Source organism: Littorina saxatilis, linkage group LG3 (genome assembly GCF_037325665.1).
Source record: "Littorina saxatilis isolate snail1 linkage group LG3, US_GU_Lsax_2.0, whole genome shotgun sequence".
Taxonomy (NCBI): domain Eukaryota; kingdom Metazoa; phylum Mollusca; class Gastropoda; order Littorinimorpha; family Littorinidae; genus Littorina; species Littorina saxatilis.
The window spans coordinates 19,561,909-19,589,381 of record NC_090247.1 but is presented as its reverse complement, the minus strand read 5'-3'; the positions used below and the strand labels follow the sequence as shown (position 1 = coordinate 19,589,381).

The 27,473-nt window shown below is 44.0% G+C and overlaps 1 protein-coding gene across 1 annotated transcript; it reads left to right on the top strand.

The window, feature by feature from the left end:
* Window positions 1–14,415: 14,415 nt before the first annotated feature.
* Window positions 14,416–26,260, top strand: LOC138961820 (uncharacterized). Its single transcript, XM_070333490.1, has 4 exons — window positions 14,416–15,373; window positions 21,659–22,117; window positions 22,850–22,972; window positions 23,934–26,260. Exons 1-4 carry the CDS (start codon window positions 14,659–14,661, stop codon window positions 24,899–24,901), a joined length of 2,265 nt encoding a protein of 754 aa, XP_070189591.1. The 5' UTR covers window positions 14,416–14,658; the 3' UTR covers window positions 24,902–26,260.
* The last annotated feature ends 1,213 nt before the right edge of the window (window positions 26,261–27,473 follow it).

Sequence of the window (27,473 nt, the reverse complement as noted above, 5' to 3'; positions counted from 1 at the left end):
TCTTCAGTTATTCAAATAAAAGAGGAGTTTTTGTGCGAAAGTTTGATCTTTATTCCTCCTTTCTTCAGTTATTCAAAGAAAAGGGGAGTTTTTGTGCAAAAGTTTGATCGAATGCGCGGTTGTATAGTTCCGTGCAAATCATTCAATTCTGTTAACACTTCTTGTCAGTTTCCATGTTTTGAACTAAAATCAAGTACACAGTTATATTGTCATTCTGCTGTGGCGGTAAAGGCAGATAGTGTGTGTTCTGTTCATGTTTTGGTATTGCTCAGGAAATGTTCTTTCCTCGAATGTGACTAGCAGACGAAGTTTTACACCCGTGTTCCAACGTTAAAAACTGTATGAAGTTCAGTTTTCTGGGGCAAAATAGTGTATGAAACCGCTGCATATTCTTTAAGTTGATTAAATGTTTGCAATTGATTGCGTGTGATCTGTTTATAAAATGAAATATTGTTGAAAACTGACCGTCGGATTGCAGTCTTGTCGATGCAGCCGAAATCTGGAAGGGGAACTACTCGTGTCGCTAGACAAAATATGAGAGTTACTTTTCCTTGGAATCTTGCAAGCGATAAACGATTGTGCACGGCAGATCTGAATTGAGAAAACAACCAAACTCATGGATTTTATATTGAGATTCATGTGTTCAAGCCTGTAGTTGCTGGTTTAAATGCGGCATGGTTGTATTGTTTGCTCCAGAAATGTATATTTTGTACATTAGAGTGTTCTGAACTTTTGAGTCGCAAAAAGTAGATCCACAATGTGTACAGTCTCTACCCATGAGCTATCGAGGATTCAGGCCCGTTGTTGGGTAAGTGATTTTGGTTGTTTTCTTTATTTTCATTACTTTTTTGTCCGATCGCTGGGAAATTCGGGTCGCTTCCTTCCAGTTGAAAGCTAGCAGCAACGGAGTCGCGCTACCCAGGTGTGCGCGTGTTTAGGTGTAATCAGCCACCTGCACTTATGGCAGAATGACCAAGGTCTTTTACGTGCCATTGTGATGACACGGGGGTGGGACATGGCTTCCGTCTCTGGGTCTGCACATAAAGTTGACCCGTGTCCGTCCCGGCCCGAATTCGAACCTGCGACCTTTCGATCACAAGTCCAGTGCTCTACCAACTGAGCTACCGGGCCCCCGGTTGGGTAAGTTGGGTAAGTTACCGAAAAATAACTAGCCCTACAAGTTTACAGAGAGAAAGAAGCAGAGGGGGGAATAATAGATATACTTATGTAAAGATGGGTCATTGGACGTCTGCGGTTTGACGTCAGGTCGGACAAGCTGACGTTAAGGCATGTTATAGATGTACTTATGTAAAAATGGGTCATTGAACGTCTGCTGTTTGAAGTCAGACCACCGTAGCTTTTGGTGCCAAATATATTTAGTCAAGTTTTAACAAATATTTTCAAATAGCCCACGAATCCAGACGAGGGTGGTGGTGTTTGTTGTGTGTGTGTTTGTGTGTGTTTGTGTATGTGTGTGTGTGTTGGTGTGTGTGTGTGTGTGTGTGTGTTGGTGTGTGTGAGTGTGTGTGTTGGTGTGTGTGTGCGTGTGTGTGTGTTGGTGTGTGTGGGGGTGTGTGTGAGTGTGTGTGTGTGTATGTTGGTGTGTGAGTGTGTGTGCGTGTGTGTGTGCTTAGCTAAATGTTTTGATAATGCTTAATGCTACTCTTTCTTTTTTTTTCAAGAAGTCTTCCAAATTTTTTTCAGGAATCATTGAGTCACTTGAGAAAAAGTGACTCTATGTAATCGGTCAGTGTTAGCCTGTCCGGCCGGCCGTCCGTAGACACCACCTTAACGTTGGACTTTTCTCGGAAACTATCAAAGCGATCGGGCTCATATTTTGTTTAGTCGTGACCTCCAATGACCTCTACACTTTAACGATGGTTTCGTTGACCTTTGACCTTTTTCAAGGTCACAGGTCAGCGTCAAAGGAAAAATTAGACATTTTATATCTTTGACAAAGTTCATCGGATGTGATTGAAACTTTGTAGGATTATTCTTTACATCAAAGTATTTACATCTGTAGCCTTTTACGAACGTTATCAGAAAAACAAGGGAGATAACTAGCCTTTTCTGTTCGGCAACACACAACTTAACGTTGGGCTTTTCTCGGAAACTATAAAAGTGACCGGGCTCAAATTTTATGTGAACGTGACTCATTGTGTTGTGAATAGCAATTTCTTCCTGTCCATCTGATGCCTCATATAATATTCAGAACTGCGAAAGTGACTCGATCGAGCGTTTGCTCTTCTTGTTTTAAATTTGAAACTGTTTCTGAATGTGCTATTCATCACGTGTTTGACGTTGGATGGTGGTGCTGTGTTCGAAGCATGTATGCTTGATTCAAGATGGACGAATCGCAGCTGTGTAAGCTAGATCCATCAATATCTATCTGTAATTAACATATATAATTGTGTATACTAACTGTAGGATAAGGTCCCGCGAGGTTCACGACGCGGGTCTGATTAGTTTAAATTGATTTTTTTTTTTTGGTCATTTCAACCAAACAGACAATGCGGCGTAATTGTTCCCACCCAGTTGGGTGGTACCCAGTTTCGCTTCGTGCACCTGGGTGGGGACTGGGTGGCCGAGTGGTAACGCACTTGCGCTCGGAAGCGAGAGGTTGCGAGTTCGACCCTGGGTCAGGGCGTTAGCAATTTTCTCCCCCCTTTCCTAACCTAGGTGGTGGGTTCAAGTGCTAGTCTTTCGGATGAGACGAAAAACCGAGGTCCCTTCGTGTACATTGGGGTGTACACGTTAAAGATCCCACGATTGACAAAAGGGTCTTTCCTGGCAAAATTGTATTGGCATAAATAAAAAAAATAAATGTCCACCAAAATACCCGTGTGACTTGGAATAATAGGCCGTGAAAAGTAGGATATGCGCCGAAATGGCTGCGATCTGCTGGTCGATGTGCTTCGTGATGTATTGTGTAAAAAATTCCATCTCACACGGCATAAATAGATCCCTGCGCCTTGAGTCCGAGTCTGGAGATACGCGCGCGATATAAGACTTCATATAACATAACCTCAGCTCAGGGCCTCGACTTTAATTTTTATCCGCTCTAAATACAGCTAAATTTAGCTTGAGGTGTAACATCCTGACTGATTCGTGTTCAGAGTTGGACTTTTGCGATGAAGTAAGCCTAATTTCGCAGATTGAGATTTATTAATTCACAGAAAAATTCCCACTCTGCACAGAAAACATCTCGGTGTCTTAATTTGGGAGTATGTTTCCAAGTGGAATAATTGCTTCAACGCATGCTCGTAAAAGATTGGTAAGATCTAAGATCTAAGATGGTGAAATCAAAAGTTTACACGTTAGGGAGTGTGCTTTTTTCATCACCTCCTGCCTTAAAACAAGTTCACATGATGATTCAACGTTTTCATTTTTGAAATTCAAAACCAACTGCGGAAGATAATTTAAAGTAACCGATGCCGATTTTTTTGATTTTTTAATGCGTAATGCATACAGCTGAACAAAAAGTGGTTGACATGGGTATCATATTACAACATGTATTCTGCACAAAATCCAATTTCAGCACAAAGAGCAGACAGGCTTTTGATTTTCAAAGTGTGTTCCCTTAGAAGGATGCCTATAGTGCATGGAAAAGCCCAGACAGAGCTGTTGGTTTAAAGGCACAGTAAGCCTCCCGTAACTTGACCATCACAGATACTGTCAGGCTTTTACACACAGTACAAACACCCTTTCATTTAAACACTCGCCGCTTGAGAACATCCTAGGTGCCCTCCGTAAAGAGCGAGCAATTTTCAAAGAATGTATTTTTGCGTGGTTTATCTTACCCCTGAGCCATCGTGAACCCGTGTGATCCAGTTTCCTTTTTTCCACAATGTAGTCGTCAGTTTGTGATTTCAATGCGACTCGCTGTAAGCTTATCTGCAATAGCATGTTATTATGTACCTCTGAATCTAAACGCAACAAACGGCTGCGATTCACACGAACTCTAGCGATGGCTTTTGACTGTTCAGAGGAACTGGCGATAGGCATAACCGTCGTCTGCTACGAGAACCACGACCTTGCGTGACTCTGCTTCCGGGCTTTTCTTTTTTCAAACTTTCAAAACTTCGAATTGTACTGATGTCTTGATGGAAAAAAAAATCTTTTATGATTTAAGAATGTTTGTGTAACGAGCTGTCAATTTATTATTTAGATTTTAAAAGTTAGGTCTAGCGCCAAAACGCACCGTCCAATTGTCTGATCAGACAATCCGCAAAATTAATTCTTTGAAAATTGCTCGCTCTTTACGTAGGGCACCTAGGATGTTCAAAAGCGGTGAGTGTTTTAACGAAAGGGTGTTTGTACTGTGTGTAAAAGCCTGACAGTATCTGTGATGGTTTACGGGAGGCTTAAGGATTCATCAAATGTTTTGCGAAATAGAATTCCGCTTAGCGTAGGTTGCATGTAGCCGGGACTAATAGACGAACTCCGAAAATAACTGTCTGGATTGTATGGGCTGTGGAGGGGCCAACCACTAGCAAGGGGTGTGTCAGAAACACGTGCTCCTGTCCGAGGAAACACAAGGGTATTCACTCTTTAGGCCCCAAAAAATAGGTCTGTTTACGGTAACATAGGGTGAAAAAATAGGGTCAGTAGGTCGGCTTTTTTTTTTTTTTCTTTTTCTCCCCTCTCTATGTTTCACAGTTCATTTCTTCTCATCAATCCCTGTTTTTGCCCAACATAACTATAAACAGTACTTTGAGCTTACCTCCCTTCTGTCGTCTGCTGTTTGAGCGCAAACAGCTCTATTTTGGATGCGTGGGGGTTTTTTTTCAGACGATCCAAAAAAAAGATTAGGGTCGGGCCTAAAAACTAGGGTCGGTCGGGTTACCGTAAACAGACCTCTTTTTTTTTTTTGCCTTAACAACCCATAGAAACTCCACTGTGCTATTTCCGAATTTCGGCTGTTGTATAAGCTTATGGGTGTGATCTAAAGGCATTCCTTCACTTCTCGAAAGTCTTTTTACTGAAAGTTCTGTGTCAAAGCTTTGTGCAGCGAGCTTCGTGAAGTAGACTTCGCCCAATTAATACCAGGCTTTAGGAATAAAGTACCATTTTGTGAACGACTTTGGAGATGCTTTATATAAGGGTTTGCTAGAATACGATGGTATCTTCAACACGCAGATGAGATATAGACAGGACCAGCTCAGCCGAGGGTTTTAACGAGAGACTGAGCTGCTTTGATGTACCCGATAATTCTGAAGAGCTGAAGCTTTCAAGACTTTTGAATAATTCTGAGACAGAAGCTTGGCGTACCACACCGTGTTTCAAATAGATATTCGCCGACATCGGCAGAATGCTTTTTGTGCTGCCCCATATACACCACTCCCAATCAATTCTCCACCGACAACGACGAAGCCTAATGACGCAAATGGCTTTGCATTGACGTCACTGCAGCTATGGCGACAAAATGGCATCCGCGCTTCTCTCTTCGACCCGGCGGCGGCCTGGTTTTGCTTTTCTTTCTCATTTCTCTTTGTACTTTCTTGTCCTTTTTTGTTTGTCTCTTTTGAATTAATAACGTATGATGACAAGCATGTTGCTGCCCTTAGTAACTTCAATCGAAAACCATGTGTGTAGGCTAATCAATTTGAAATGATGTCAAGAACTTGTTGCTGTAGCAACTCCGTGAGATACTGTATGAATCAGAGAATCAATTGAAAGCCTGCCCATGCACTATATTGTGCAACCACACCTATACTACAGTTGGCAGGGCCGGACCAAATGAGTTGTAAGGGGGGGTTCCTCCTTTTTTGGGGAGGCAAATCAGCGAAGTGGCGAAGCCACAAATAAGCGCGCCTGCAAAGCAGGCGCGCGAACTAGGGGGGTCCGGGGGCATGCTCCCCCGGAAAATTTTTGAAAAACGGTTAAAATCTGTGCAATCTGGTGCATTCTGGGCCTTGTTTTGAGGGTTAAGAGCAGCATTGTTTTGGTGCTAAAACTAGTAAAAGTCAAAGCAAGGTACATGCTTTTTCCAGGGGTGGGGTTCCGGAACCCCTGGAACCCCCCCCTGGGTCCGGCCCTGGTTGGGATAAAGGAGTAGAATACTTCGATGGCCGGTGCTTTGATACAAGCTCCTGCGGGTCTAAAAATAAATCAAAGACTATACACAAACGGTTCTTGAGCGGAATAGCTTTTTTTTTCCTGTTTAAAAATCAGGCACACAGTGTGTGTGTGTGTAATGATTTGTGTGTTTGTAATTATATGATGTGTGTGTGGGTGGGCGGGTGTGTGTGCGCGCGCTTGTGTAAGTGTGTATGTGTATGTATGTGTGTCTGTGTCTGTGTGTAGGTTTATGTACGCCCTATGACTGTGTTTGCGGACTGCGACTGTACGTAGAGTACGTGATGTGGTCTGAGTAATATTTTCTTGGCACTGATTATTTTTCATTGACATTGATGCGGCGAATGCCACCACCTGCTCCCCCAAGGGGGGGTTTGAATCACACCTTGGCCAAAGATACAGCTGCTCCGACACGTGGGATGATCGAGGTTGAAGGAAGGCACAACGCATATTATGCAGCCCTCGTGTCTTACCGCTGAAAACAACCGGAGGGCATTTATTGCACTGGAGAAAAAAATCAATCAAAAAGACTGATAACAAAACCACTACCACTCCTCAAAAAACAAAACACAACAACAAAAACAAACACACACACACACACACACACACACACACACACACACACACACACACACATACTCTCTCTCTCTCTCTCTCTCTCTCACACACACACACACACACACACACACACACACACACACACACACACAAGGGGGAAAACAACAACGATTGAAATAGAATGGTGAACAACAACAAAAATAAAATCAATTGTACATGTATATTTATATTTATATGCTTTTTTTTAAAGGCCGATAATAATTAGAAAAGACACAAGCATTCAAACACAAAACGACGTGACAGAGAGATGAGGCGGCCTACTTTAGACATAGGCATATTCAAATGAAAACACACACGAGACGGTAACCGAACCAAAACCTCTAGGTCAAAACATTGAGTATTTTGTGTATGTCCAGCCAATAGTCGATTTGTTTGTTTGTTTGTTTGTTTGTTTGTTTAACGCCCAGCCGACGGCCACGAAGGGCCATATCAGGGCGGTGCTGCTTTGAATAACGTGCGCCACAGAAGTCGCAGCACAGGCTTCATGTCTCACCCACTCACATTATTCTGACACCGGACCAACCAGTCCTAGCACTAACCCCATAATGCCAGACGCCAGGCAGAGCAGCCACTAGATTGCCAATTTTAAAGTCTTAGGTATGACCTCCCGATCACGGGGCGGACGCCTTACCACTAGGCCAACAGTGCCGGTTTTGTGAAAGAGTGAGTACTCTTGCTTTTATTCAAACTTTCCCACGTGACGTTTTAGGCCAGTCACTAGCGAGGGTTGTGTGTGAAACACCGACCTGAACATGGAGCACGTGTGAAAAGTTTGCCTCAATTAAAGCAAGAATATTCACTCTTTCACAACCCAACAGAGTTATTTCTGGAATTCATCTACTGTTGAAGGAGAATCTATTTTTATCTTACTCACGCGTCTATTGTTAGTTGCCAAAGTTCTGACCGGTTGGTCAAATTATCACACAAACTCAAGTGCTCTACGTCCGCACGCCGGAATACAACAGAGACACTGAGTCAGTTACATACATGTTACACTGAGATATAACAGTGGACAGATCAAGGTCCAGACTGATCACGTTGCGGTCTGGCTTTCGTTCTCATTTTAATGTGCATATGACGAGTGCAAGAGGCCAGAGGGCAGTGTCTTTATTGCGACAGTGACGTCAACCGGTAAGGCCGCGAACCGTTATTCTCTGAAAAGACTTCACCCACAGAAAGCGGAAAGCAGCGTCAAAGAGAGCAAATGAGTACACACTGTGTCCGAGCCGTTATTCGGATCAATTTCACAACGGTTGCGTAACCGGTAGGCCCTACAATTTATTTGCAACTCTCAATTCTTAGCAAATGTTATATGTTTTAGTGTTGTTGTTTTTTAGTGCAATAATTCTTCATTCTTAGTAAATGTGATGTATTTTATGTCTGCAACCGCCCGACACTGCATGGCAATTTTTCTTGTTTTTATAAGGACAGTAAAATTTTGAGTCTATAAGACGCCGGTATTTTGGATTCACTTTCTCCTGTTGAATCTTTCCAGAAAACACCGACAAATTTGTAGACAAAGATACACGACTTGCATTGCAGGACGTGTGTGACTTGGAAAAGCAAGTGCCAAACAAACATATACAATTACAAGTGTTACTTCAAGAAACAATACACTAGAATGATACATGTACGCAGGTGTAAAGCAAATACACACATTCACACACACACACACACACACACACACACACACACACACACACACACACACTGACACAAACACACACACACACACACACACACACACACACACACACACACACACACACACACGCATTCACACACAGACGCATTCACACACACACACACACACACACACACTGACAACAACAACAACATCACTCAACAAACATGCGAACAGATTTGCTTTTGAAACCACTTCTTGAGTAACTCAAATTCTTCAGACCTTGGAATCAATTGATTTTGGTAGGAACATGGTGATATTTTTGTCTCGTGTGAAATCTAATTTGCCGCTCCTTAGTTTTAAGTACGTTGAAATTATTTCAACACTATCGCACAATGTGTTTGTGACACTATTGTCATTTCATAACTACGCATCGTAAACAAAAAGAAAATGAGAGCGCTATCGGCGGGAATTATACTCCGCCACGTGTTTGTTGTTGAGGAAAATGAATGATTAATAAATCAATCAATATTCTTTAAAAAATAGAAATAAAAATAAAAGAATGATAAATAATGGAAATCTGCTGTACGAACTCTTACAAAATAACATGTAAAATGACTGAGCTACAAAATCTTTAAAAAGAATATGCAGAGAGGAGGGGGGGGGCAGAGAGAGAGAGGGGGGGGAGAGAGAGGGAGAGAGAGAGAGAGAAAGAGAGACTGAGGGGGAGGGGGCAGAGAGAGAGAGAGAGACAGGCACAGAGAGAGAGAAAGAGAGAGAGAGTATATAATAAATGACCGTTACTTGTGTGAACACTGGCTTAAAGTTACACCGTCATTTTGAGGGCACAGCCCGTGTCCATATCAATCAAATTATACACCACACGCTGATGTCATGAACAATCAGTTGAATGAGACAGGACACACGTACGTGACCAGACCACAGGTCACAATGACTGGACTCATCAATCGATTGACCGCATGCAGGTGCTCAGGTAAAGAATGACCAAACCGGACAGGATGACGTGCGTAATAGTGTGAGGATTGGTGCTGACCGCAGCACACTGGAGTTTTAATTATCGACTGAGCCTGCTGTGACGTAGGCGTGATAAGCTATCGGTGACGTCAGCTCGGGAACGTCAAACTAAACTTAGGCATTTGGACATTCTTATTTCACAGAAGATGACACTGCGACGGAACTGTAAGCCTTTGAAGAAAGCGGTCACTGACTGAAGCCTATCACGTACCTTAGATTAAGGTCTTTGCTTTGATGAATAATTATGACAGTAATCATGACAGGCCGGCCTCCACTGAAACACGTTGCAGTGAAGTTCAGCTTTTGCTGTCACGATAACATTTATTTGTAGATAGATATAGAAACTGTTGAGTACACAATCTATAGTCTTTGGTTAATATTTCGATTTTATTCAGTATATGTCAGACACAAGTCAACATAGATAATTTCACCTATGAGCTTTGAGTGGACTTTAGATTCTGCCATATACTGAAATTACTAACAGTGAGCAAACCTTTGCTTTATACGTTATCATTTTTTAGTGACCGTAAACAAATAAACACACACAAAAGGCAGACACAAACGGCTAAACTATGAGTATCAGTATCAAAATGTACGGGAAATCGTACGTTTACGTAAAAACGCTTCAAAGTTGACTCAGCCGGTCGTACTTAAAATGTTTATCTTATTTCCAGCATAGACACTGCGTCCGACGGGGAGAGAGAGAGAGAGAGAGAGAGGGAGAGAGAGAGAGCGCGCACGCCGTAACAGAACGCAGCGAACTCAAGACAGTTTCCGGCTACTGGATAAGGAATGCCCGGGTCCTGGACCTGAATGAAGCGGAACGGGATTGTGCACTTGAATAACCCTGAACAATTATTGTCAATGAAAGAAATCAGTTCGTTGTACGACTCTGCTGGCGTTTGAATGATGCACTGGGCTTGATGACTGCGCGCCTGGGTGAGATTTCACGTGTTTCCAACTCACAGTTACAATGTACCGTATAGATCATGTACGTAGTACATATCTCTGCAATGTCTGAGTAGACGATAAGATACGGAGAAGTTATCACCCGCATGTGCGTCGTCGGAAAGACTTAATGTTGCTCTGACGTCACTATGATGACACTCCCGCGACATTGATGTTACTGCCTGAGCTGCGTGACGACTTTACGTGTCGAGTCATGATGCCAAGTCCCGATTATGCTGTAAAGCGCGGTTGTTCTCTACTAGCTGAAAAACATACACCACAGGCGCTAGAATTAATCAAAATAACTTTTTATTGTCACTACAAGCAGATAAACAGGTATATACGCTTAGATTTTGTGGTTCATGAAAAAGGTAATCCACCACTGTCCGAGTCGGATTGTGAGTGGTTTATGACTCAAAGCTAAAACGTCGTTGTTCGAGTGCGACCCGGTCTTTGGCCCGAAAAGTGTTCCAGATAGCCTTTAACGGCATAGAAAGTGTGTAAGAAATGATAGGTAAATGAAAATGTTAGTTGGGGTCTGAAAAATGTCGCAATGATTTATTTATATTTTGACAGAGTTTAAATGGCAAGACAAAAGCACGAGCTATGTAAGCGGTACAAACAAAAGTGGGTTAAATACTTGATAATATTACTTGCAATATAGACTATAAGGCAAGAGTTGGAGCCACTGAGTTGAATAAGTTGTAATCTGTGTAGAACTCAATGGCTAGAGCATACCCCCCCCCCCCCCCCCCCCCCCCCCTCAGTGTCATGTGCCTGTGGTACAGACAGCCCTATGACGATCTGCAAAGAAGACGACCGGGCTCAGCCTGCTAATGTCATCTTAATATTGACCGGTAAATTGACACGTAATTAAACTAATTAGTTTGTCTGCTGACTTCCTTAGAGGCCTGTGCCAACTCATTCGGATGAAAACACAACAAATGTCGGAAAGATCTAACAGACAAACAACCACACAGACAAACAACCACACAGACAACCAAACACATACAAACACACACACACACACACACACACACACACACACACTGCACACGCACAGGCACACACTGACACTGCACACACACACACACACACACGCACACACACACATACACACCGTCACACCGGCACACACACACACACACACGAAGAAGGTACAGTCAGGCTGATCATCATGCAGTAAAACTTCAACAACAAGCCCGCATCCTTGAAACACCAGCAGCCTCACAAAGCATTGCTTTCTTTTATCCTTAGTGCTGTGCTGGTTTTCATCAATACTCCCTTTAAATACCAGTCAACAACAACTATTATCACGACCACAGAGTAAGGCTATTTCACATCTGCGTGGTTCAACTCTTTAACAAAAACACAAAAAATCCTCCGGCGAAACCAAAAATGCCATAAGCTCCAAACGAAAAAAAACCGTACGTATTTAAGTTCTCTTTGTGTACGTTTTCTCAACAAGCGTGGGATATTGTTAGCTTTGCGAGATTCAGGCTTCTGGCACACATTGTTCAAAGAAGATTGTATTCGAAGTAAGTATCATGAAACAATAAGAAGCAAACATCATGATTAGGGAAGCCGGTCAAGCCAGACCTTATCTTACATGGCAAAAGAGATCCAGAATTGAACGAATCGACAACATAATTATGCCAGACAAGGACAGTCACTACACTGAGGGTAAAAACAAAACAAACCAAATATAAAAACAAAACGGAAAAAAAGATACAAAAAAACACCCCACAGAAACAACCATCCATTTATGAGGATGAATGTCGCTTGTTCATTTCAATGCCGCTTGTTAATGTTATTCTCTCAAGTGCCAGGAGACTGGTTCCGTATAACTCGTACTTACTCTATTACTGACATGTCGTTTGCATTTAGAGCTCTTCAAGTACTTCCCTCTTTTTATTAGATCACAGAAACAACCGACAAACAGGGATGGAGCACCACGCATTGACTTCAGGGCCGGACCCAGGGGGGGGGGGGGGGGGGGGGTTCCAGGGGTTCCGGAACCCCACCCCTGGAAAAAGCATGTACCTTGCTTTGAGTGTTTGTTTTTTTGTTGTTGTTTTTTTAAATAAATTTTGTGTGTGTCTCTAACAAATTTTATTCAATGTGAAATCCGATGAGAAAAAGGTACCCCCCCCCCTCCACCAACTCACACTGACAGGCCTTAACCCTCAAAACAAGGCCCAGAATGCACCAGATTGCACAGATTTTAACCGTTTTTCAAAAATTTTCCGGGGGAGCATGCCCCCGGACCCCCCTAGTTCGCGCGCCTGCTTCGCCACTTCGCTGATTTTCCCCCCAAAAAAAGGAGGAACCCCCCCCCCCCCTTACAACTCATTTGGTCCGGCCCTGGACTTGTCGGTGTCCGTTTTCTAGGCCGCAGCTGAACCTGGTCAGTGGGCGTCTTTAAAAAGAAGGTGTGATACTGACATTTCACTGGATCGGAAGAGAAAAGCCAATGGGGGCTCGGAGGGGGCGGGGGTTGCCCGGCACAACCTGATGGTCTGACTTGTGAATTGATGACTCATAGCGTAAACATATTACAAATAAAAATAAACTCAATGGAAAGATGAGGGCCCCAAAGGGTTTAAAATCGTGATCGTGATTGGCGTTTTTTGACCTTTCTGTGACCGTGATTGCCGAAATGTCCATTAATTTTTCTGTGATCGTGATGTGACTTTTCTCGTGATCCGTGATGACAAAAAAATCAAGTCTCGTGATCGTGATCGTCATTTGTTTTCGTGATCGTGATGGGCATTATTGCAAAGCATTTTATTTTCAACGTACATTTTTCACAGCTGTATCACTCTATGATCCTCTATTCGTTAGTCAAGGTGTTTGTGATCCGCGTGAAAACAAAAATCAAGGTAACTGTGATCGTGAAAGCTAAAATTTCCCTTCTCGTGATCGTGATGATACCCCCCCTTTGGGGCCCTCAAAGATTGATAGGTTTGGTGGGGAGGGGGGGGGGGGGGTGAGACGGTCAATGTAAGAGTGCCGGTGTAATGCTACACCGGCCCCGGGAGACTGCCGGAAATGTCAAAGTAGGGAAAAGAATCCAGATGTAACACTAACAATGAAAACGTTATGACAACGTATCATGCTGCGTGGAAACAACTGCAAATTAGCAAGACATGATGATTTGCAGAAGCGGAAGCCAGGTTAGCTCAATCAAAACAAGTCGCGTAAGGCGAAATTACTACATTTAGTCAAGCTGTGGAACGCACAGAATGAAACTGAACGCACTGCATTTTTTCACAATGACCGTAGTCCGCCGCTCGTGCAAAACGCAGTGAAACTGACGAGCCTGTTTAGCGCGGTAGTGGTTTCGCTGTGCTGCACAGCACGTTTTTCTTCCCCATATCATATCTACTATAGTTTTTGGAATCAGGAACCGACAAGGAATAAGATGAAATTGTTTTTAAATCGATTTAACAGAAATATACCTCCCCCCCCTCCCCTCCCCCCCCCGTTTTGTCTCCCACCACGCACACCAATCACCCGGAGGCCATAGTCCTTCTGCGACTCTGAAATTGAAAACCAACCCCAGCCGGTTTGTAGACGAGGTTTATTATGTGATTCACTGTTTCCGCTGTATGTAAGGCACATCGATATCTGTGTGTGCAAACAGTCGGCCGATTCGCGCGATCAAAGGCCAAGCGTGACTCAAATCATCGATTTTCCTAGCAAAACGTGTCAAGGGCAAATTTCAAGCGCCTGTGATACATTATGAATGGCCTTTCGATTTCGCGCGGCCACCGTCAGACAAACACACCCCACTGCCAAATATAGGTCGCCTGTTTCGTCGCTGACCGAACAGACTTGCAACAATATCAGCGCTACACCTACGACCTATGTCCTTTGTGCTCGATATACCAACACGCCACTATTAGAGCGGGAAAAAGCAGAAGGCTATTTCACGGCAAGTCTACATTACTTACTTGCCGCAACAATTTTGTCGCGAAACGAAGTTATGACGTCAGATCTTTGTTCATAGTTGCGCACAGAGCATGCGCGACTGAGTCAGTACTGCATGACGTTCGCCAAGCACTTCGCACAACACGAGGGCGTGGGTCATGTAGAAAGTGGAAGTCAAGTTTTCAATGGTAGATGTTCAACTGATAAAATTGGATCGCTGGCACCTTTATGTACTCAAATATGAAAGAAAGATAATAACTTCACTCTCAAAAGTAAATTCATATGCTATTTTAAGCCGGCTGACCAGTTTCTACGCCTACTGCTCAAGGAAAACATAAGCTGACACCCCTCTCCGCTGTGAATGGGCTCTACCAGTGTTTGGTCAGAGAAGGCGCCAGGGTTGACGTCAGACGATTATCAACATGGCTCAGACGCAAGGCAGCAAAAGTGACGGCAAAACACATGTGATGGAGACACGAAAGCGGATACCGGCTCACATGTCTCCTCAGACCTCAACAGAAATGACTTACGACGATCCCAATTCGCCCAGCTTGGAGGCTACAGCTACACATATCCTGCTGGAGTTCGGTGTGACGAAAGGTTTCACCATTGATACGTTGACTCATATGACCAGGCAGCAGCTATCGGAAATTCTCAGAGACTTTTACGGCAAACTGAAGTCGAGACAAGACGATCTGCCTGTCTCACTCAAAGATCTCAGGGAGGGCCTTCACAGGTACTTTCTTAGAGAAATGGCGGTGGATATTTTTCGAGATAAAACTTTCGAGTTTGCAAACGCAACATTTGACATAGCATGTCGAACCACCACGGGCTCGCGCAAGTGTCATCGCATGCGGATTGAAATGGAGGATTTGCGCAAGATTTATTTTGGTGACGCCATGGACTTGAACAAGCCGGACAGCCTCCAAAACAAAGTGTTTTTTGACGTGAACTTGTACATTTGTGGGCGTTTCAAACACCATTTACCGTTGATGAAGAAAGACGATTTTGAAGTGTCTTCTGATGTGACGGGGAAGAGATACGTGTGGTTGAAGGAACACCCAAAGTTCAACACAGGCAACGATAAGGATCTGTTTGACGGGTATCAAGTGGGAGATCGCATGGTGGAGAGGCCAGGTACATTTTCCCTTCCGTTTTATGTCTGAAAATAAGTAATTAACTAATTTGCATGCTTTGTGTCTGTCATTGTCAAAGTGTCATGCTTGAGTCAGCAACCCAAAATAGCATCGCTTTGCAAGCGCCTGTGGTTGGCCAGGGGACAGCCCTCGCTAAAGGAGGCTAAAGCTGGTGCCAACATTTAGATCTGATGGAGATGCAGATCTTGTTGAATGTTACACACGGGATTATGTGGGTTGAGGGTGTGTCAGGTTCACAATGATTTGTTGACAAGGCACTGCATGGGTATGTCACTAAGTGACTTACTCACTATGTGTGATGTGTGCCTGTCTCAGTGTCTGCAACATAACAATTGATGTATACTGTTCAAAAAAAGAAACGCATAGTTGCTACTTGCCAAATTTGTTTTATTTTTCGAAAAAATTAACAGAAAATCCAATATTTAGATTATTTGTTTGAAATTTGGTATGGACACAGTTGAATGCACACACAGTTCATTTGCATCTTCAAATCAATCAGTCAATCAATACGATTGGGTGCCGAGGCTGTCAAGTCAGTAGGGGGTGTGACTGCCTTGAGCAGCAACAACTGCCCGGCACCTTCTGGGCATGGACTGGATCAGATGCCGGATATCTTGCTGTGGGATGGTGTCCCACTCCTCCTGAAGTGCCTGCAATAGATCGCGGTGATTTGCCGGCGCTTCTTCTCGCCTGCGCACACGTCTGTCCAATTCATCCCAGAGGTGTTCTATCGGGTTCATGTCTGGCGACATGGATGGCCAGGGAAGCACCTGGACATGGTGGTCGGTGGGGAACTGGGTGGTGAGTCGTGCTGTGTGCGGGCGAGCGTTGTCCTGCTGGAATATGGCATCCTGGTCAGCCAGAAGAGGAAGGGCGTGTGGGCGCAGAATTTCCTCCACGTATCGCTGGGCAGTTATGCGCCCTTGGACGTGCACCAGGGTGCTCCTTCCAGCGGTATTGATCGCCCCCCACACCATGACGCCTCCACCACCATGAACGGGTGCCTCATCCACACAGTTGGGCGCGTAACGTTCGTTTACTCTCCGGTAGACCCTCCTCCGACCATCATGTCGCTGGAGCAGGAAGTAGGACTCGTCGCTGAACCACACGTGTCTCCAGTGATTCCGGACGGTCCAGCGAAGATGCTGGTTGCCCCACTGCACTCGGTTCTGGCGATGGCGGCGGGTGAGGACAGCTCCTCTGTGAGGTCTGCGAGCTCTCAAACCAGCTTCATGCAGGCGGTTCCGCACGGTCTGGTCCGATAATCGGTGTGGCCCGGGGAGAGCCTGGACAGAAGATGAGGCCGACAGGAAACGATTCCGGAGGTGGCGGAGCCGTATGAAGCGGTCGTGAGCAGCAGTTGTCGCCCTTGGTCTTCCCGCTCGTGGCAAGTCAGCAACGGAGCCAGTGGCTTGAAACCTGACCCACAGTCTACTGATGGTGCTCTGGGACACGTGGAAGTGCCTGGCGATTGCACTTTGACTTTGGCCTGCTTGTAAACGACCCAATGCAATTTGGCGGTCTTCTCTGCTCAATCGGGCCATCTTTCGTCGCTGAATTGTCGTCTGATTTCTTTGTGGCGAACAATCCGCTTTTATGGGTTTTGGAAGACATGGTGAGAGCTCAATATTCCCCGAGTTTCACGAGATTACACTGAAGCATGACGAGTGGTCATGCCAAATGAGCAATTTTGACATTGTAGCCACTGATAACGCATGCGTCACGTGCAGAGCTCACTTGTGGCAATGGACGAAAGGTCGACGACCAGATAAACATTTTCTGCAGTTTGGTGGATATCCTTGTAGCCATATAACTAAATTAACCAAATATTACAAGCTATGCGTTTCTTTTTTTGAACAGTATAGATGATGAGAAATTCGAGGATGCACTTTTTTTAATAGAAATTTGTGACCAGTTAAACTTACAGTTACACTGTCACAGTTTCAGTTATACATTTAATTGAGGTTCTTCATTTGATGTTACAGTTGATGTGTACCTTCCCTTGGTGGGCAAAACGGCAGTGCTTATACAGGGGTGTTGCTAGAAATTTCATGTTGGGACATTTGGCCGAAACTGTCAGAGAGCTTTAGGACATTTCGGAAAATTTTCGGCTATCATTTTGGCTCATCGAAAGTCGCCGTAACATTGAAGCACAAGAGGTGAACACCAACACAATCATTGTCTAATGACGCACAGAGAATATTTGCATACTGCAACTAAAACAATTAACTTTGCGAATTTAACTAAAATGTACACCAATTCTCTGAAACTTGTTCAAACCTTTCAAGTTAGTTTAACTTAAATTTCTTGAAAGTAAAACAATAAAACTCTTCCAATTTTGTGCAAATCTTGACAATCCTTGGGAAACATGACTGGTAAACATCAATAAAACATAAACACAGCCTGACACTTACACATAACAAATTAACATTGTGACAGATTCTATCAAAGTTGACAAGAACAAAAATAAGAATGGCAGAACATCAGTAAAACGAAAACAGACTGTCACTGATGTGTGTCCAAAATGTGAGTGTTCTGGAGTCAGAGAGGTGTACCATGACTAGGAAACATGTGTTTGAAGAATAACGCCAGTAAAACTAAACCATGCTCAGCTGTTAGTGTTAGTCACACCATTACTGCATTGTTTCATTTTCCATAAAGATGCCATAAAATTCCCCGCGGCCACCCCCCAACCCCCTCCACCAAACCCAAATCAAAAGCACTGACTGACTGAGAAACTATCACGAACTGGCGGAGGCAAACGCTGAGAGAGTGGGAAACCACTCTGGCAGCTATAATTTTCGTAAATGGCTTCCGTTCAAAACATTGTTTCGTTTTTGGCATTCGTGAAGAAAATAAACTGCAGTAAGCTGACTAACTACATCGGCAGCAGAATTAAGCAATCAAAGCCTGATCAATAAAAAATAAAAAACCGGAAAAATCATGGCCAAATGGCCCGATTGAGACGAATAATCCTCGGACATTTGGCCGATAAGGACATAAAAGTTTCGGCCAAAGTAAAAAAAAATCGGCGAAGGGCCGACCCAAACGACACCCCTGCGTATATATATTATATCTAACTGTTGGATAATATGCTGACCTAAAAGTAAAACGTTGTCTAGGCTTTTTGTTTTGGTTAGCACACTTGGCGACTGCCTCTTTTGTCCAAATCACTGAGGCATGTGACTTTGCCCTCCTACTTCCATGTGATACTCACGGAGGAGTCACGGCTCAAGTATGCTAACTGCAGTCCTTTCATGTTCGATGCAGCATCCGCAGTGGGCATTGTGATTAGTCCAAGGTTTGATCTTGGACCATTGGCTCTCCTGTGTGGAACTGGAAGGTTCAGGGTTCAAATCCTGGCTGTGTCTGGTTGATTAAGGGTGGAGATTTTTCTGATCTTCCAGCTCAACTTATGTGCAGACGTGCTAGTGTACACAGAAAACACAAGACCAAATGTGCACAGAAAAGATCCTGTCATCCATGTCAGAGTTTGATGAGTTAAAAAAACACACTAACCATGCATATCCATCCCCCCCAACAAAAATGTATGTGACTCACTGCCTAAATTGCTTGGGGAAACCAGCCATAGAGTTAAATTTAATTTAAAACAAAACCCCACAAGTGTATGCTGGAGTTGCAGGCAACAGACGCAGAAGAAGATGTTGGCTAAAGTAGGAACAATGCTTAACGTTTTGTCACTGGGTAGCTGTCGACCTGCGTTTGTTGCAACTTCATTTTGACGTGAGTGCACACTGTAAAGAGTTTGGGAAGGGAGCGAAAAAGAAATGCATGCACACAATTCTATTTTCCACTGAGATGTGTCATGATCATTCCCAACCCCCACCTGCTATCTAAAGTTTTACACGCACACTATAGACTTCTGTCACTTTCTAACCATGCAAAAGTGTTTGTTAATGTAGTACATGATGCCTATCTGAGTATTTCTGTCCATTTTTGAGTCACTTGAGAAAAAGTGACTCTATGTAATCGGTCAGTGTTAGTCTGTCCGGCCGGCCGTCCGGCCGGCCGGCCGTCCGTAGACACCACCTTAACGTTTGACTTTTCTCGGAAACTATCAAAGCGATCGGGCTCATATTTTGTTTAGTCGTGACCTCCAATGACCTCTACACTTTAACGATGGTTTCGTTGACCTTTGACCTTTTTCAAGGTCACAGGTCAGCGTCAAAGGAAAAATTAGACATTTTATATCTTTGACAAAGTTCATCGGATGTGATTGAAACTTTGTAGGATTATTCTTCACATCAAAGTATTTACATCTGTAGCCTTTTACGAACGTTATCAGAAAAACAAGGGAGATAACTAGCCTTTTCTGTTCGGCAACACACAACTTAACGTTGGGCTTTTCTCGGAAACTATAAAAGTGACCGGGCTCAAATTTTATGTGAACGTGACTCATTGTGTTGTGAATAGCAATTTCTTCCTGTCCATCTGATGCCTCATATAATATTCAGAACTGCGAAAGTGACTCGATCGAGCGTTTGCTCTTCTTGTTATTATCTTCCCCGGGGCCCAAGGACTGTTATGCCGGGGTGGAAGTAGAGATAAGCGCCTACTTCCCAAGAATTGCTCCATATGGCTTCGTGTCTCCAAACACCTCTGACAGTCAAATCCAGCTCCTGGCCTTCACGTGGCGGGCCCTGTCTTCGACTAACAGGAGAAGGGATGCAGGCGGGTCCCTGGCGCCTTAAAACCAGCTGCTTTGGGCAGATGGGGCTCGTCAACCTTGGATGGTCGCTCATCTAGGAGAAGGACAACTCCAATTTCAAAACCCGCACTGCCTTGTGTGCGCCTTGGGAAAGGCAAAGGCTACGAGAAGGAAAACTTCGACAACAAACCCGGGTAGAGTGGACTCGACAGCCCAGCAAGGCAGCTACTCTTGGGGAGGAGGCAACCCTGAGTAAGAACCTCAACCACCGAAGACGGAAGACAGCAGCCAACTTGGCGTGGGGAGAAAATCGGCTGTCTACGCTTCCACGATAATATGGCCGTACACATCAAACGCAGAAGAAGAAGATTATCTTCCCCACATTAATAACTCTAACCCTGTTTGCTGAACTGTTCCATGACTGGTTCCAATTGGTGTTGGTTGTTGCGTATCTTGACAAAGGGTAAACGGCACTATAAACCAACAAAATCTAAGCAACAAATTAAGTGACTGTGGGTGAGATTCAGTGCCAAAGTTAAGAAACAAAAGAATTCTGTACTCACCAATACAAAGACAGCATTCATACATGTGCTGTCCTTGTATCAATTGGTGAGTACAGAATTGGTTTTTTTTTTTAACCTTGGCACTAAACCAGTCAATTCCCTTGGACTGATGTATACTGCCAGTAGATTCCAAGCTTAATTACTTGCTTTATGGCTGAGCAAACTGATGGAGTGATAATTGAGATAACTGATAAAGGTTCCATTGATATTTTTTTCTTGGATTTTGTGAAGTGGCGCATTACAATGTACAACTTTACAAGTGAACGTTTACACCTCTTGACATGTTGGCCAAGAGGTACAGTGGAACCCACCCAATTGGAGAACCCAACCCTGTCCTTTTGAAGTCAAGATTGTCTGTCCATGACTTCTGTAAGTTTACCTCCATTTTAAAACGCCCTTTGGCTTTCTCAGACACCACCACCCACCCCCCACCCACCCCCCACACACCCCCCCCCCCCCCCCCCCCCCCCCCCCGCGGGTTAGGGGGAAGAATCTACCCGATGCTCCCCAGCATGTCGTAAGAGGCGACTAACGGATTCTGTTTCTCCTTTTACCCTTGTTAAGTGTTTCTTGTATAGAATATAGTCAATGTTTGTACAGATTTTAGTCAAGCAGTATGTAAGAAATATTAAGTCCTTTGTACTGGAAACTTGCATTCTCCCAGTAAGGTCATATATATTGTACTACGTTGCAAGCCCCTGGAGCAAATTTTTGATTAGTGCTTTTGTGAACAAGAAACAATTGACAAGTGGCTCTATCCCATCTCCCCCTTTCCCCGTCGCGATATAACCTTCGTGGTTGAAAACGACGTTAAACACCAAATAAAGAAAGAAAGTTTCTCAGGTTTTGGGAGGTCTTAGAAGGGCCTAGCTCCCAGTTACCTCTGTCAAGTCTCACCAAATGATTTTTGAAATGGCAGAAACTGAGACAGATTGCTCAGATGTCATGTTTTGTACTGATTCTGGGTACCTGTAACCCTTAAGAGAAGTTTCGTTGCAAGATTTCAATTTTGCACTGGCCTTTATTTATGCAGGTGACCCCAGGTGTCCGGTGCGATCGTTCCTCAAGTATGTGGAGCACCTGCACCCCATGACGGATGCCTTCTGGCAGCGTCCCAAGCGCAATGTCAACCAGACGGACTACGTGTGGTACGACCACTCCCCCATGGGCAACAGCACCATCAACCGCATCATGCAGCGCATCTCCATCATGGCAGGCATGTACGAGAGCTACACCAACCATTCCATCCGCGCCGCCTACATCCCGCTGATCGAGACCATGTGTGCCGAGGCGTTGTCGTCGTCGGAAACACAGCCCATGTTGCCGCCCACCCACCGCCGAGCGCTGGAGAGTTTCCGAGCGGGCAGCACCAGCAGCAGTGTCTTCCAATCGCATGAGAGCAAGACGGAACAGGAGAGCTCCGGGGAGGACTCGTCGTCCGTCACGTCTGAACACAAAGAGATGGATGATGGAGACGTGGCTGATGCTAAAAGTGAGTGTGTTGACTGTGTCTTGATAATGATGACAATGACATCTTCAGTGTTGTTCCCAGACTCGGAGGACAACAGGTCATTGCGACCTGGATTGAAAGTATATACCTCATGTCCTGGCTGAATAAAAATTGCTCTGTCAGAAGACCTCTTGCTTGCAAAATTATCAAGCGGCCAGGGGTCAGAACAAGGCATCAGATCAAAAAAGTGTAAACTGAAAACTAAGGCTTGAGAACACCACTGCAGCTTATGTCTGGAGGGAATATTAACACTGACAGTCAAAATATTCTGAGAGATAGACTTGCTGTTCTATTTCTATTAATATTATTTCAATGGTTTGATGAGCAGAACTGATTATTTTCAAACTTGCTGGTTTTAATTGAAGTACAAGTAATTCATTGTGCTTGCATTTGCAAGGAAGGTATTTAGTAGCCAGACAGTTTGCCTAGCAGCAATAACACCATCTGCACCTCTCAAGACAACTGTCCCAAAGGTTTGTTTGTGTTTTGTGTCATTAGCAATGAGCATGTTTAGAATGTGAATAGTTTAAAACTGGAGGGCAATATTGTGTTGTAATAATCATACATTGTTGCGGAATGTGCATCATTTACAGGGATTGTGTCTGCAAGAGTGTTCACAGAGGCTTATTACTTTTGTGTGTGTTTGGTCCTGTCACTTATTTATGGAACGTTTTGAATCAGAAATTCAGTAGCTTCACATCTTGTCTGTGGCAGGTTTGCGAGAGGCAAAGATGAAGGTGTTGGAGCAGATACAGAACGTAACGGCTCGTGACATTCCCAGATTTGTTGACTGGCTCAAGACAGTGCGTGTGGAATATCATGGTGACAGGAACAATCGTGAGTTCACTGACTTGAAATCACTTGATTTGCTAATGCTAGTTAGTAGTTTCTGTTGGGTTATTGAAAGGCAAATAAAGTTTGTTTGTTTTTTTAAATGTGGCAATAAAGTTACTTGTGTACAGGGCTGACTGATTCTGATTCTTTGTGTGTGGTCCCTTGAGATGTTTGTCATTATGGTGTCTAATTATGAAACTTCTGTTCTTGCCAACTTCAAAGGTAAAAATGTGGGGAGGGGGGGAGGTAGTGCAACCCTTTTAATCAACATTAATTTGGGCGGTCAAGAGATGTTCATTCTGTTTTGCATAACAGAGCAATGAAGCTGTAAGTTGTGGACACAGGGCCGGTGCACTGCAAGTGTCAACAGTAATTCCATGTGTGTCACTGAAAGCTTTAAAGGTTACACGTGTTCTTCCACTTCTGGGAAAAAGTATGCAGAACCTTGTCTGCCATGGAAGCTCTTGGTTCTGCATACCTTGTCTGCCATGGAAGCTCTTTAGTCAATGTTTGTAAAGATTTTAGTCAAGCAGTATGTAAGAAATGTTAAGTCCTTTGTACTGGAAACTTGCATTCTCCCAGTAAGGTCATATATTGTACTACGTTGCAAGCCCCTGGAGCAATTTTTTGACTCGTGCTTTTGTGAACAAGAAACAATTGACAAGTGGCTCTATCCCATCTCCCCCCCCTTTCCCCGTCGCGATATAACCTTCGTGGTTGAAAACGACGTTAAACACCAAATAAAGAAAAAAAGAAAGATGGAAGCTCTTCATGATGGGTACAGTGGAAGTGGAACCTGCCTTTTCAGACCTTCAAAAATCTGAGAAAAGTAGGTCTCAAAAAGGAGGGAGTCATAAAATGGAGGTACATTTACAGAGGTTATGATCAAGCAAGGTCTAAAATTGGGGGGTCTTAAAAGGGGGTGGTTCCACCGTATTAACATCATGTGACTATTTGCTTGCAGAGATGCGGGTACTGTGCAACCCCGTGGACAAACACAACGTCGACCTGTCAGCTCACATGCCCACCCCCTCTCCCGCCGAGCGCCAGCCAAACAAAAGCCACGACCCTGCACATCACCACAGCATGAACAATGGCACACACACAGATTTTTCCGAGCTGCAAGGCATCTCCATCAAACAGGTGGAGTTCCGAGCGTTCGGCGACACGTACTGCTCCCTGTCGGAACTGTCCCCAATGAAGATCACCATTCCCACCGAAGACACGCTCCTCCTGTCGGGAATCCCGGAGAACGTTCAGCTCATGCTGCACAAGAAGCAGGGAGAGGCCGCCACCATGACCAAAGAAATCGTGTCCGACAGAATATTTTACTCAGAGAATGACATGGACGTTGCGGAAGTGGCCGCCCACTTAGGAACATTCCGGTCTCTGCAGCACAAACCACAAGAAGCGCCCGCACCGGTGGTTGTTCCCGCTCACCATCTGCCCATCCCCATCCCCGCCATCGAAGCTCCGCGGCCGGTGAGCCTCAGCCAAGTGGCCGCCACTCACCAACGGCCGATGCAGCAGAATTCCTTTGAAACGAAATCCAAAAGCGAGCTGATCAAGACCAAGAAGTTCAAGTCGGTGACGTACCTGGACACCCCGTCTGTCCCTGACCTCAAGCGGGTCTCCTCCACCGGCACGCCCAGCTTAAAGCGGCAGGCCAACGTCATGGAAAGCCCGTACGGAGAAGACCCGCTACCCAAACGAGCACACAGCCAAGATCTTGGGGGCTCGGTGTACCCGCACTTGAGGAGAGAAGAGTCGCTGGAAGCTTTGCGTCTGCGAGCGGACAGATTGGACGACTCGTTAAGGATGCATCAGGAGATCCTGCAGAATTCCCCCTTGCTAAAGAAACAGCTCGATCGCCATGGGACCGGATTCAGGCATTCCTACAATCCCGTCAAGACAGAGCCCAGTGACTCATGATTTTTGACACACGGCTTTTTCTCATTCAGTTACTGCTACTGCTTTGGTGTGCGATTTCGCATACACCCGAGTCTGGTTTTTCTGGTGATTTGGTCAGAGACTGTACTCTACAGTCTCTGATTTCATAACCTGTGTTGGAGGCAGAGTGTGATTTTTGGGGCATCATTCATCTGACTCCTGTTTTTCTGATGATTTGGTACACCCAGTTAGAGCAAGAGTGTGACATTTTGTGCTCAGGACATTTTAATCGTACTTTTGTAAAGACCATACCACAGGTCTTTACACTTGTTACACTTGGTGCAACTTTGTGCTTAAATCGGTGTGAAATCGTGTTAAGTTTATGCGTATAGCTGGGGGAAATTACGTACATTTTTGCATACAGCTTTGTGAAATGTTAAGTTTATGCATACAGGTATGTAAAATCATGTTAAGTTTATGCGTATAGTTGGGTGAAATTACATTAAGTTTATGCATACAGCTTTGTGAAATCATGTTAAATTTATGCATATAGCTGGATGAAATTACATTAAAGGTCCTTGTCTACATTTTTATACCGAAATCGCCATTATCTACAAATATCAACAATACACCCCCTTTCGATCAGGAAAGACGAAGCCAGTGTAGCCGTTTGAAAATTCATTGTAGTATTCCAGCGTAGTACTCATAGTAGGATATCCTTATTTGGAAAATGCCAAGCGCAAAACTCCTCTCAAATCCCGTGCATTTCGTGCGTTTAAAAAAAAGTGTGGACAGCGCTCCAGTGTTAAACTGTTGCTGCACTTGTTTGGGCGTGGCTATAAGCATACCGTATTTTCCGGGTTACAAGGTGCTACAGCGCATAAGGCGCACCCCCTTCTTTTTAAACAAAATTGTAATCCAGTCACCCATTGGGCGCAGGGGGCCAATAGGGCGCACCAAAATTAAAAAAAGTATACCGGTAACAAACGGTGGAAGAATGAAAATATGCCGCACATCAAAGGAAGAATACAGAGTGGAAATATGTGTGCTCTGTGTGTGCGGCGAGATCAAAGGCAGGTCCATTGTGATAGCTGGGTTGCCTTGTTTAGACACTGACCTTCTTCACAGGGGTCAATGACCCAGTTTTTGCTATGAGAGGTGGTTCCCCTGTCATAGATCTGAGAGAGGAAACACTTCCTGCACTGACCGGGGTCAGTGACCGAGTTTAACCTATGGGGCGGTCTCTTTGATGTCTTGAGAGGAAACTTGGCCAGGGTAGTACCTAGTAGCTGAAACATGCATTATCACAAGTTGTTTGACTGGTACTCAGGTGGTCTCTTTGATTTTTTTCGTATTTCATACACGGATTAGGCGCTTCGTTATATAAGACGCAGGGGTCAAACTCGAGGAACGCCTTATGACCCGGAAAGGGAAAGTACGGTAGTGACATGAATTTGATTGGTCAGTATTTTTAGGCAAAGCACATGTTCTCAGCAAACAGAAAACAAAATATTGGAAGCGTGAGTCACGCTACCCAAAAATAAAATCTTTTTTTACATATTTTTTTTTTCTATAACTTTTTTCCACATGGTTCATTCATCATCTGACATAACTTTTTAGCGAAATCTAACCATAAGATTATTGAAAAAAAGCAAAAATGTAGACGACCACTTTTAAGTTTATGCATACAGCTATGTGAAATCATGTTAAGTTAGTGCTCACAGCTATGTGAAATCACTGTGTTTATTTTGTATAGCTGTATACTGCAACATAAGTTTATGTGTGTAGTGGTTTCATGATTTACATCACATTTTTGTTTGAGTTTGACTAAGATTTAATGCTGTTACACTAGCAGTTACATTAATATTATGATATATACTGCCACCAACAGTGAGACATTTACAGCAAATCAACTAAGGTGCCTCATCACAAGTCTAAGTATTCAAACATGTTGCACTGAGATTGTTTCTTGAAATGACTGTATCTGGATTCAGTAGATTACAGATTGCAGAGTCTGAGAGCGATGGTTGTGCAGTGTGTCAACAAGGGCAATAGTGTGTGTGTGTGTGGGGGGGGTCTGTGTGTGTAAGTGTGTGTCCACCCCCCCCCCCCCCTCCACCTTAATTTAAAATGCCACTACTTTCTCTCACCGTTTTCTCTGTATCCACTCCAACACAACCCACCCTCCCCTTAATATCACCTCAGATTTTGATAAAGAAAAAAAATACTTGTTTTAAAAGAAATTTGTGACTGGTTTCAGTTGTTCTGTCTTCACTGACAAGAATTTGTTGTTGTTTTCAAACTACCTAGGAATTTGTTATTTAAAAACTGTTATTTTTGTCTGCCCTTACAAAAATGGCATATTTTGTTTCAAATTATTTTGATTTTGCTGGTCGAACCATGTTGTGAGTGTTGTGCAGTTAAGTGTAACAGTCATTGACAAAGAATGACAGTGCCATTGGCTTTGTTTTGGTTTTATGACATACTGTCGTTTCTACCTTTTAAAGAAATTGTCGCCACTGCATATTATGTTGTTATATTAAAATTATATTTTCTTATTAAAAAATGTATTCAGTTAGGGTTTGCTGTGCTTTGTATCATTGGAATTTTACCA

Bases quoted from the DNA above. Each gene is read 5' to 3' on its own strand.
- LOC138961820 (XM_070333490.1), top strand. From the start codon at position 14,659: ATGGCTCAGACGCAAGGCAGCAAAAGTGACGGCAAAACACATGTGATG. The intron at 22,118-22,849 runs GTGAGTGTGTTG...TGTCTGTGGCAG, and splicing joins AGACGTGGCTGATGCTAAAA to GTTTGCGAGAGGCAAAGATG. The intron at 22,973-23,933 runs GTGAGTTCACTG...ATTTGCTTGCAG, and splicing joins TCATGGTGACAGGAACAATC to AGATGCGGGTACTGTGCAAC.